A 13,402-nucleotide genomic window follows, 5' to 3' on the forward strand; every position below is an offset into this window, starting at 1 on the left:
GAAAATTCCCTAGTTTTGATCCTATGTCATGGAGTCATGGAGCTGTACAGCACAAAAACAAGCTCTTCGGCCCACCTTGTCATGCCGACCATGTTGACAATTGGGCTAGTCCCATTTGCCTGCTTTTGGCCATAGTCTTTTTAACCTTTCCTATCCATAGACAATAGACAATAGGTGCAGGAGGAGGCCATTCGGCCCTTCGAGCCAGCACCGCCATTCAATGTGATCATGGCTGATCATTCTTAATCAGTACCCCGTTCCTGCCTTCTCCCCATACCCCCTGACTCCGCTATCCTTAAGAGCTCTATCTAGCTCTCTCTTGAATGCATTCAGAGAATTGGCCTCCACTGCCTTCTGGGGCAGAGAATTCCACAGATTTACAACTCTCTGACTGAAAAGGTTTTTCCTCATCTCAGTTCTAAATGTCCTACCCCTTATTCTTAAACTGTGGCCCCTTGTTCTGGACTCCCCCAACATTGGGGACATGTTTCCTGCCTCTAACGTGTCCAACCCCTTAATAATCTTATACGTTTCGATAAGATCTCCTCTCATCCTTCCAAATTCCAGTGTATACAAGCCTAGTCGATCCAGTCTTTCAACATATGATAGTCCCGCCATTCCGGGAATTAACCTAGTAAACCTACGCTGCTCGCCCTCAATAGCAAGAATATCCTTCCTCAAATTTGGAGACCAAAACTGCACACAGTACTCCAGGTGCGGTCTCACTGGGGCCCTGTACAACTGCAGAAGGACCTCTTTGCTCCTATACTCAACTCCTCTTGTTATGAAGGCCAACATTCCATTGGCTTTCTTCACTGCCTGCTGTACCTGCATGCTTCCTTTCAGTGACTGATGCACTAGGGCACCCAGATCTCGTTGTACGTCCTCTGTTCCTAACTTAGGAAATGTCTTTCTAGGAAAAGTCCAAATGTCTTTTAAAAGTCGTAATTCTATCTGCTTCTATAGCTTCCTCGACAACTCATTCCAGACACGGCCTACCCTATGAGTGAAAAAGTTGCCCCTGAGGCCCCTTTAAAATCTCTCCCCTCTCAAATTAAGCCTTTTTAGAATCTTCTACTCTGAAAAAGAGACTGTGTGCATTTACTTCATCCATCCCCCTTATGGTCTTGTACATCTTAAAATGTAACCCTCAGCCTTCTGTGCTCCAAAGAAAAGGCTATCCAAACTTTCTCTATAATTCAAGCTCACAAGCTCAGGTAACATCCAGATCTTGGGATCCCATCCTGTGCACTTTCCAATTTAATGGCATCCTTTCTATAGCTGGGCGACCAGAAATGCACACCGTACTCCAAGTGTCGTCTCACTTAACATTCACAGCTGCATCATGATGTCCCAATTTTTCTACTCAGTACCCTTCCTTATGAAAGCAAGTGTCTCAAACTCCTTCACCACACTTTCCCCCTGGCTCGCTACTTTTAGGGACCCATGTACCTGTACTCCCTCTGTGAAATATAATTGTCTTTGAATAACTTAATGCAGATTTAATTTTGAAGAGCTTTCAGTAGAAATGGGAGCTCCATATAAAATCATTAATTAGATTAGAGAAAATGTATTTAAATTAAACTTACAGGTGGAATATTCCGAGGTGTCGGTGGATTTTCTCTTTGTTTTTGATAGGTCTTGCGCACAAGGTCTAAATCGCGCGCAAATCGCTGCAGGACAATTAGATACTTGTCATTTATTTCTAGTTGTGGTCCAGCAATCCGTTCAAACTTGCCAAGCAACTCTAGCATGCGTTCTATCTGGAAAGGATATCAGGAAAATAATGAAGGTAATAGGTTTGTTTCAGCGGCCTATTTGAATACTTTTATTTAATGTTTCTTACAGTTAAAGATTGTTCAAACCAGGAATCCATAAATGCCTGCATTGACTGATATAGTCCTTCCATCTGGTCTTTAAATTCCTGGTAGTCATTGTCAAACTGAAAAAAAACATGCAGAAATTAAATGATAATGAGAGACAACTGGAACTCTTCAAAATAATCATGTTAAAGGATGTTCTCATAACACCAGCAGGTACTGAGATTTTTATAAATGAACAAATCAAAGGGCAATTTAAGAAAAATAACATTATATCATAAATGCAAATACTATACAGCAATATCTAACCAGAACAACAATGTATTTGTACAAAGGTAAGCGCAAAATTGACAGGTCAGATCATCAACATGACCTTTCTAAATCCTAGCTCAAATAAATACAGATAATGCTGCAAACAGTCAGATCAGTTATTGTTTCAGGTCTGGAACACATCCACCCATTCTGACAAAAAACACAGTAGCTGAAATTTCCACAGTTGCTGCCTGATCTACTGAATGTTTCTGCCTATTTTTGTTTTTATTTCAGATTTCCAGCATCTGCAGTTTTTATTTACTTTTATGCAGTTCCAATCTCAGTCTTGCCTCTTGACTGTTGTAAAAAACATTGAAACCAGCTTTCAATTACTAGGGAGAGGAATTGGATATGTTGAGGAAAAATATCAAACTTTCTAGACCCAAAATTAAAGTTGACATCCAATATCCATGAAATGTTTCTGCCAAAAATCTATTTATTCCCTGTTCAATTCCCAGGGAATTGTATCAGTATCCCCCTTTGGAAAAAAAAATCCTGACTATTCACTCTCAGTGGGAAGTGGTTAAAAACAGAAGTGTTCAGCAAACTTAAATATAAAGTTGAGAATCAAAACATACAAATGTGACCTTCGCAATGTCACATAATACCAACCTTGTGCAACTCATGCTGAATTACGCTATTATCTTTACATCTAGCAAACAGAGAAAAAAATATTTCGCAAAATATCCTCTTATTAAACGAAAAAGTAAGCCAAGCTTCTATGATCTATAATAACAATTGAATACGATACCTCTTTCTTTCTGTGATCCAGTACATCATAAGTCTTTGATTTTAAACTGGAGATAATTGTCTGATAACGCACGTATATTTTGTCAAATCCCTCCATTTTAACATTCTGCAGATCAGAGAGGCTTTCCATGGTGTTTATCACATGCATAAGCTTTTCCAGTCGTTTGCAAAAGGTATCAAATTTACCAAAAATGTAGTTTTCACTAAAAGCAAAATTGATTGCAATTTTATAGATATCCAGGAGATTATAAAACAATATAATTAATGTATATACACAGAAATTTTACTTTTGACAGAACCAAGGCATTTAGTTTACATAATCTTGTTTAAATAATCACTATCAACCATTATAGCCACAATGCCATTAGGGAGGCAGGAATGGTGATGGAGGAGAGAAGTTTTACTATAAGAAATACTTCCTACAAACCTCCCAAAATGAACTGCTCCTTACCACATTCCTATGCAGATACAACCATTGCAATCTGCACCAACACCCTGACCACACCACACCCTTCATTACCTTCCAATCCACTGCTCTCTCTGCTCATCCTGGATGTCTCTCCCTACAATTCCCCAAACCAGTACCCAGACCCAGCCCAGGACTTCCCTGATTTCTCTTGACATTTTTCACTGGTGCACACACAAACAGTTTACTTTGTAAAAGTCTGACTCTGTCACTTCCAAAGCCTTGGGCTTTGTGGTTATTGAATTGTTAAGTAACCAAGACAACCTTCGGAAAAGCCGGATAAACCCAAGGCCTGTATCTCTTTACTTAATAGCATTTTGAGAATATCTTCAACATATTCTTCCTCTTACATTTGTTTTCAATGCAACTCAATACCTCAATCTTTGAAAATAAACACACATGTAAAACAATTTTGTCACGAAGAGTGCTAACTTATGGTGGTTGATAGCCACTGATTCCAACCATTTGTTTCACAGGAAGTTCCACATGCATATGGTCAAATTTAAAGTCTGCCATTTCTAGCAGGTCAGATCCCAGCACATCTGACGGTCAGCTCCATTACTGGACTCACCATTGAGCGCAGTGGTGGAGCTGTAATTCCCTGCGGAGTGGTTCCAAATGCACTTTGCATCCAGTTCAGTTTAGTTTATTGTCATGTGTACCGAGGTACAGTGAACTTTTGTCGCATGCTAACCAGTCAGCGTAAAGACAATACATGATTACAATCGAGCCATTTACAGTGTATAGATACATGATAAGGGAATAACATTTAGTGCAAGGTATTCACCCAACAGCTTAATTCCAGAAAGGGTTTGCACATGAATGATTGCAACACCCATATTTTGCAATTCAAATGCAATTAAATAGGACGGTGGGCAAAGTTAAGTACAAATAGGTGCTTTACTTACTTTTATGTTATTTTAATATTTCATATATTTCCATTACATTTTTAAATCGTTATATCTAATTTCCGGTATTTTAAAGGGATGTTAATAAGCTATTAAAAATCGGCATGCTCCAATGGAAGGTCAGAACGATCTGCTGACTGGGTGTGTAAGAAAATAACTGCAGATGCTGGTACAAATCGAAGGTATTTATTCACAAAATGCTGGAGTAACTCAGCAGGTCAGGCAGCATCTCAGGAGAGAAGGAATGGAGATGCTGCCTGACCTGCTGAGTTACTGCTGACTGGGTGTTGTGTTAGCCTGTGACAGGAGCTAGTTCCCCTTTTAATAAGGTACTCTTTGTCACATAATGCAGGTTCTTTTTGATTCCCCTTATGGGAAGTATTTACACTACCTATAAGCCTACTTTACGGTCGTTCTTTGTGTTGTCAACACTTTCTGACCTTCAACTGCTGGATGCTTACAACTCTTTTATATTCTTTCACTTTTATTTATGAATGCTCAACATTCATTAGACTGCTAAAAGCTGGGAAAATAATCACACTTATAAAGGTAGTTTAAAAAAAATCTCAAACATGAAATATCTGCTGCTACAAAGATAGACACAAAATGCTGGACTTTCCCCTGCAACCACAGGAGATGCTACACCTGTCCCTATACCTCCTCCATTGACTCCATCCAGGGACCTCGACAGTCCTTTCAGGTGAGGCAAGGTTCACTTGCACCTCATCCAACCTCATCTATAACCATATAACCAACCATATAACAATTACAGCACGGAAACAGGCCCGTTCGGCCCTACCAGTCCACGCCGACCACTTTCTCTGACCTAGTCTCACCTACCTGCTCTCAGACCATAACCCTCCAAACCCCTCCCATCCATATACCTATCCAATTTACTCATAAATAATAAAATCGAGCCTGCCTCCACCACTTCCACTGGAAGCTCATTTCATACAGCCATTAAAATAGCCATTCCATACATTCTACTGTATCCGTTGCTCTCTGTGTGGACTCCGATATATTGGCAAGACCTAGCGCAGGCTGGACGATTGTTTCACTGAACACCTACCCTCAATCTGCCTTGGCCTACGCGATCTCCCAGTTGCTAAACATTTCAACTCGCTTCCCATTCCCATACTGACCTTTCTAGCCTGGGCCTCCTTTACTGTCAAGGTGGGGCCATCTGAAAATTGGAGGAACAGCACCGCATATTTGCATGGGCAGCTTACAACCCAGCGGTATAAATACTAATTTCTCTAATTTCAAGGAGTCCTTGCACTCCTCTCTCTCCATCCCTCCCACACCCTAGTCATATTGCTAGTTTCACTGTTTGTATCCCTTCATTCCACTTCTTCCACAGCCAGCAATGGACCATTGTGGGCTCCATATTTCTTGCATCATCAGTGCCGGCTGTGATTTGTCCTGTACCTTTTCATACCTCTAGTTTCCCTCTGCCCTGACTCTCAGTCTGAAAAAGGGTCTCGACCCGAAACATCACCTATTCCTTTTCTCCAGAGATGCTGCCTGATCCGCTGAGTTACTCCAGCATTTTGTGTCTATCTTTGATGTAAACCAGCATCTGCAGTTCCTTCCTACACATTTTTTCTGCTGCTACCTCCTTCTTAGGTGGAAAAAAAATTGCATTTGGATCTTTTAAGTATTTTAAAAGCCTTTGAGTATTGTTCCAGTGCAAGGTCGATTAAAATATGCAGAATGCTATTTGGCAATTGTTTGACAGAGTTTTGCTGCTCAGGGCCCAACCAATAACTGACATGAGCCTCCTGTACAGAGCCACTTTAATATGCCTTTCTCAGCATGGTAGAATTACTTGACATCTTTTTTTCAAATGGGTGTATAAATGCACTGATTTTTGAAATAGTGTGCTGTATGGCTATTTATGAGTCAAGTGCTCCCTCTCCTGGGTAAATTATGACTTCTCAATGGGTTTCTTTTCCTCAGCAGGATTGTGTCATATTTAATTAAGTTGCACCATGATCATGTCCCTAGATATTAATGCAGAAGAATTAGGGCATGAAAATATTTTTTTCATACAGCAAGCAGTTCAAAGTTAAAGCTGCTGTACAACTCCTGCAACATACCTGGAATCTTGAGCAAAACACAAGTTGCTGGAGTAACTCAGCGGGTCAGGCAGCATTTGTGGAGAACATGGATAGGCGATGTTCCCGACCCGAATCATTGCCTATCCGTACCTTCCACAAATGCTGCCTGACCTGCTGATTTACTCCAGCACTTTGTGTTTTGCTCAGGATTCCAGTATTGAACAGGGAGCCTTCTTCAGACTGATGGCAGTAGGGGGAAGAAAGGAGGAAAAAAGATGGGGGTGGGTCTAAGCCTGGCATGTGATAGATGGATAAAGGTGAGAGAAGTTTGCAAGACAGAATAAGAGGGGTTTGATAGGCAGATTGCAGGTGAAGGATCTTGATATGCAGATTACAGGTAAGGGGGGGGGGGGGGGGGGGTTGATAGGCTGATCCGCCTAAACTACCCCTCACCTGCATCTACCTATCATTTGCCAGGTTTTGTCCCACCACAGTTCTTTTTCAGCTTTCTCCTCTCTACTAGTCAGTCTGAAGAAGGGTCCTGACCCAAAAGATCTCCTAAATCTCAAAGAAGTGTTGGTTAACAGGTTGATTATAGTTACTGCAAATTACCTCTAATATACGTGGGTGACAAGAAAATCAGAGGAAGAGTGAGTAGATAACAGAAAAATAAGTCAGAGAGTCGGACAGATAGGATTCCATGGGGAATCATGGTACTGTGTCATAAAAAAACAGGAAATAGTATAGTAAAAGGATCAAAAACATAAATCAACTTTAACATTCCAACAGGAATAACATTCAAGTCTGCTGTTAATTTTTAAGTTGATGTTAATATGTACACCTTTCTTAATTTCCAATTATATTAATACTTTTGAAAATAGTCTGTTTATAGTATTTTGTAACAATTGCAATAGTGTACAATACAGCAGATATGTGGCCTGTTATATCAGTATTCTGTCCCTCAGGTTATACAACACAATATAATACAATATTTGACATTTATGACACTACAAAGGAAACATTGAATCATCCCCTAGATCTACATGGCTTTCAAGTCAGCTTCAAAAGCAGTCTTATTACTAAAGCTCCCAGTGTGATGGATTCTATGTAGGAATTTAAAAAAAAATACCTGCAAAATCAATAAAAAACGAGATGAAAAAATATTGAGATTTATTCGATATTGGATAATCAGATACAGTATATCCAAGGACACTGTGGAAAGCTCAAGCAGAAATTGCAGGTGTCCTGGCTGAGATACATCAATCATCATTGGACATGGATGAGGTGCCGGAAGACTGGAGGGTGGCAAATGGTGTGCCTCTATTTAAGAAGGGCTGCAAGAAAAAGCCTGGAAATTATAGACCAGTGAGCCCAACATCTGTGGTAGGCTAGTTACTGGAGAGTATTATGATGGATAAGATATTTGCATTTGTATAGACAGGGGATGATTAGAAAGGGTCAGCATTATTTTGTACGTGGGATCGATGGTTTCTGCTGCAAGCAGTGTTCCCACACAGCAAAAGATGGCTGCAGCCTGTGGCAGCAGGCAAATCCATCCTGCTGGTCTCACAAGCGACCGGTTGTATGTAAGCTAGGGAAGACTTGTATCTGTGATGCAACCATTTATTGATACACTAATTGGGTCCAGCAGGTCTGCAGAGGTACCATCAATTATCTTCTATTTTGATTAAACTGCTGCCTGCCTTCGAGATAGTGGTGGAGGTTGAAGGTTGGAATGAAAAGTTAATTAACAATATGACAGATGGGAAGGCCAGAAATATGAAGTGTCTATTATCTTTTTATGTAGCATCATGTATAGAGATCGTTTGTCTGCTCTTCTCCCAGCTGAGGGCACTAACACTGAGGGAGTCCTGCTGCTTGCTTGCCTCCCGGACAAGACCCCCAAACACTGTGCAGGGCCCACTGCTCACCTAATGAGGGCTCCAAAGCGATGCAGATGACCCATCATCTCCCACCTGCATGGTCCTGTTGCTCTTCCCTTGTTGCTGATCACAACACCCTTTCCCCAACCACATTACCCCCACCTCCGAGCCCTCCCTACCATTTGCCTCTTCCGATTCCATGCCCGGTCCGACCTCTAACCCCATGTCTTCACCATCCGCTCTGACCTTCCCCTCTCTGACACTGGGCAGTCTGTCCCCAGCAAAGGCCTCACCTTTGTAACCGTGCACCTGCACCTAAGTGAATTCTGAACTCACCATGATGTCGGCCTCTTCTGTCACTCATGCCTCTGTACTTATTTCTTTGGCAAGGAGTCCTCACCCTTCACTTACAACTCTTTCTCCAGCTTCCAACGCTCCCCTTCAACTTGGATATCGTTCTTTGGCCTTTCACCCCCACTTGACCTTCTCATCCTATCTGCTTATGTGACATCAACCGTCTTGATTTCCCTCAACCATTGCAACTTCACATCTTTCAAATTCACAACTCTTCACTCTCAGAACAAGCAGTACAGATGAAAATTTCCGCCTTAACACGTGAACTGTCCATTTCCCATGACAGCTGCTGCCTGACCCACTAAGTTCCACTTGCAGATTCCAGCAGCTGCAATCTTGTGATAGCACTGGCCATTTGTCTGTCCCATACCTTCTCTCTCACAAGTGGTATGTGTGGTCAGAAAATTTAAACAAGAATCAACTTGCAAAATGGAATATAAAGCCAAATTAGGCTGCAATTAACATTTCGATAGTTAAATCAGAGCAATACAATTACCTAAATTCAAATTGCCTCTCCTCAGGATTTTCTCGGAGCTTATCCCTGATTCGTTGGAAGTGTTTTTGATACTCAAGGTTTAACTGTATGCTTTCCTTGATTCTCTTCAGCAGTTCCTGTCTGAAATGGACAGTAAATTAAAAGTTGTTTTTCTTTTTCATCAAGTTAATATGAGTTTACCTGTAAAATCTATTTCTAAATGCTAGACCAAATGTTGATCAAGAAGCTTCAGACAAAATGCATATTTATAAACCATGAAGTGTATTAAAATGTTGAAAAACATAGGTTATAATTATTAAAAGCTCTTTATATGATCACAATATCATCAATGCATCAATACTGTACTAGAACAGTTGAACTCCAGGTATAAAATGAAAGCGACTTCTCCTGACAGCAAGGCGGCATTTCATTGAGTGTGGCCTCAAGGAGGGAGCCCTTGTAAAACTTAAGTCAATGGCATCCAGAGGAAAGCCACCAATGGCTGCAGTCATCATTCACAAAAAAGCAAATTATTGTAAGCAGTAGAGATCAATCATCACAACCCAGGGCATTGCTGCAAAAAGCCCTATGAGAGCGGCTTTATCCATAAATCCTTTCGTCATAAAGTCAGAAGTGGGAATGCTTGTTGATGACTGCACAACTAACTTTAACATTCAAAATCGATTAGCATATCTTCTGAAAATAAACCATTAGCCCCTTCTGTAAAGTAATCCAGAGACAGCTCTAAGGAACGAGTTGCTACATTGCAAATACCATTCAAACAACATATGTGGCAGGCAATGCCCATCTCTGGTACGAGAGAATCTAACCGCCTATCTTTGACATTCAATGGCAACAACATTGCAACGCTCCTCACTTGCAATATCTTAAAGGTTACCACTGAGCACGAACTAAACTGGACCATCACAGCAGTGCATTTTTTACAGCAGTGGCCATTGTTTACTGGTAGTGGAGGGAGCATCTGTTCTGAAGGCACCTCCCAAATTTGCAATCACTACCACCAAAAAGAACAAAGGATGAAAGTGTATGACACCCTCAACTGCAGATTCCCATACTGATTTGGAAATAAATCATTGTTGCTGGTCCAAATCCTAGAACTCCCCATACAATATCTCTGTTGTAATATTTCCACTCGAATGTATAGAGGTAATATATTTACCAGAAGGACTTCCGCTATTATAGAAGGTAACTCACCACCATTACCTTCTCAAAGGCAACAATGAATGGCCAATAAATGATGACTTTGCCAAAAACCCTCCACATCCTGGAAGATGAATGCATTTAAAAAATAAACATAATCAAACTGTTTCCTATGCATGTGACTTTAAATTATCTCAAGCCCTCCCCTCCACAAAAGCATCTAAGGAATCATAGAACTATACAGCATAGCAAACAAGCCCTAAAATTATCTCAAGCCCTACCTTACCCAGGCCAACCAATTTGGCATACTGGGCCAGTCCCATTTGCCTGCATTTCACCCACAGTCCTCTAAACCCTTCCTATCCATATATTTATCCAAATGTCTTATAAAAGTTGAAATTGTATCCACATCTATGGCTTCTTCTGGATTACTGTTTGTAGATCTAATCACTACACTTTAGAAAGAATGTCGAGATCTGAGAAAAGATTAATAGAAATGTTAGAATGATGAACCTAGGGAATGTCATTATTGAAGTGATGGCGGCTGAGAGAAAGTTTCAAAGAAGTGTACAGAATGATAATTGCTTTAGGTTGGATAAACAGAAGAAAGTTGTTCCCTCTATCAGGTTCAAGGACACCAATTTAAATTCGGATAACAGATGCAAAGAAAATAGGAGGAAAACCTTTATGAAAAACTAGTTATTAATTGTAATTCACTGCCTGCTACCGTGGTGCCTTCAACAAAAAGGAATTACATGGGTCCTAGAGAATAATATGCAGGACTATGGGGAAAGGAGAAATGGGACTCATGGAATGGCTGTGCTTTGAGCTGGCACAGACTTGATGGACCCAATGGACATCTTCTCTGCTGTAACAGCTCTATGATTCTATTAAGCTATGTGAATCAGCCTAACGATGGTGTAGTTAACTAAAGTACAGGCAGTCCGTAAGGGCTCCGTTCCCCAGAACTTCTGTAAAATGACTTTTCTATACATCAGAAATGAACTATTTCAATGGGTGACAATTAACATGAAAATGTATTTAATGTCTTTCTCTCTGTGCTTAAATGGTATTGAATCATATTGTCCCACATCCAATGGCTAGTTTCAATTACCTTAAAGTATCAATGGATGTTACGTGGTTTGATAATGTATTTTACAAGTCTTGGAGAGTCACAGAGTCATAGAGTGATGCAGTGTGGAAACAGGCCCTTCAGCCCAACTTGCCCACACCGGCCAACATGTCCAGGCCACATAAGTCCCACCTACCAGCATTTGGTCCATATCCCTCCAAACCTGTCCTATCCATGTGCCTTTATAACTGCTTCTTAAATGTTGGGATAGTCCCTGCCTCATCTACCTCCTCTGGCAGCTTGTTCCATACATCCACCACCATTTGTGTGAAAAGTTACCCTTCAGATTCCTATTCAATCTTTTCCCCTTCACCTTAAACCTATGTCCTCAGGTCCTCGATTCACCTATTCTGGGCAAGAGACTCTGTACATCAACCCAATCTATTCCTTTCATGATCTTATATACCTCTGTAAGTTCAGCCCTCATCCTCCTGCACTCCAAGGAATAGAGTCCCAGCATATGCAACCTCTGCCTATAGCTCAGACCATATAGTCCTGGCAACATCCTCATAAATCTTCTCTGTACCCTTTCTAGCTTGACAACATCTTTCCTATAACATGGTGCCCAGAACTGAACATGATACTCCAAATGTGGCCTCGCCAATGTCTTATACAACTGCAACATGACCTCCCAACTTCTGTACTCAATACTCTGGCTGATGATAGCCAATGTGCCAAAAGCCTTTCTGACCACCCAATCTATCTGTGACTCCACCTTCAGGGAACTATGCACCTACACTCCTAGATTCCTCTGCTCTACAACACTACCCAGAGCCCTACCATTCACTGTGTAGGTCCTGTCCATGTTAGACTTCCTAAAATGTAACACCTCACATTTTCCTGCATTAAATTCCATCAATCATTCCTCAGCCCACTTGGCCAATTGATCAATATCCTGCTGCAATTTTTCATAATTATCTTTACTATCTGAAAAACCACTCACTTTTGTATCATTTGCAAACTTGCTAATCTTGCCGTGTATGTTCTCATCCAAATCATTGATATAGATGACAAACATTAACGGGCCCAACACCGAACCCGTTACAATCTTTGTAACACCCAAACACCAAGACTGTGACACCACTAGTCACAGGTCTCCAGTCCAAGAAGCAACCTTCCACCATCAACCTCTGCTTCCTTCCATAAACTGACAATGAAATCTGAATGGACGAGATTGCATTGTCAGTTTCCAAAGCAGATCTCTGCCGTCGCCTCCTGCTATAAATTGACACCTACTAAAACTCTCGTTTGTTTGTTTGTTTGTTCCTGAACTACAGCCAAAACGGTACACGATAGCGCAGCAATTTTAGGTCCACCTTACTCACCGTCGTCCCTTTGGTGCTAATGGAAGAGGTTTCATTGAAATCGGTGTGATATTTTTAAAGTTATTCACATTTTAAAGTTTAAATCTATTTTCTAGGGAGGGAGGGGGAGGGAGGGAGAGAGGCGGGTGGAGGGGGGAGGGAGGGAGGGGGAGGAGGGAGGATAAGGGGGGTTGAGGGGGATAGAGTGGGGGGAGGGGAAGGGGAGGGAGGGGGGAGGGGGGAGGGAGGGGGAGAAGGGAGGGGGAGGAGAGGGTGCTGCACCAATGCAGGCGAGGTTTGGGCCCAACGGGTCCACTTCGTCTAGTTCTTAATAAACAACGGTGTCTGATTCCTGTGAGGAGTTACGTCTAAACAGTTTTGAAGACGTTGTCTTTTGAGTTAACTAGCTGCTGCTCCTATTCAATAATCTGAAGATATTTGTTTATCTATAACTAACTTGTCAATCTTGAAAAATTCTTTAAAATTATATAGGAGAATTTGTGTAAAGTCACATTTCCACAAGTCAGTTCTTACAAAACTGGAATAATAATTTATTCATAATCACCGATCTCAATATTAAATGTAATGTTTAATGATATATTCTCAAGAATCTCAAGAGTAATCTTGTGGGCTAGTAATTTCAGAAGTTCTAGTCAACTCTTAAATTTGCAGTTTGAATTGATAAACACCCCCAAAACAGAAATACCAGTCCTTTCTACACATTACTTATTGCTGGTTTGATTTACTGCCTACAGAATTCTAAAGGAGCTACCAGAC

General features: G+C 41.0%; 1 protein-coding gene across 3 annotated transcripts in view; it reads right to left on the reverse strand.

The window, feature by feature from the left end:
- dnah5l (dynein, axonemal, heavy chain 5 like) overlaps positions 1-13,402 on the reverse strand; it is a 243,879-nt gene that overhangs the window by 203,273 nt on the left and 27,204 nt on the right. For all 3 annotated transcript variants that reach the window (XM_078417775.1, XM_078417784.1, XM_078417793.1), the window contains exons 13-16: positions 9,050-9,169; positions 2,884-3,085; positions 1,847-1,942; positions 1,590-1,763 (exon numbers count right to left, since the gene is read on the reverse strand). In XM_078417775.1, the coding sequence (XP_078273901.1) occupies positions 1,590-1,763; positions 1,847-1,942; positions 2,884-3,085; positions 9,050-9,169 (592 nt within the window). The remainder of the gene's footprint in view (positions 1-1,589; positions 1,764-1,846; positions 1,943-2,883; positions 3,086-9,049; positions 9,170-13,402) is intronic.

This window comes from Rhinoraja longicauda, chromosome 2 (assembly GCF_053455715.1).
Source record: "Rhinoraja longicauda isolate Sanriku21f chromosome 2, sRhiLon1.1, whole genome shotgun sequence".
NCBI lineage: Eukaryota > Metazoa > Chordata > Chondrichthyes > Rajiformes > Arhynchobatidae > Rhinoraja > Rhinoraja longicauda.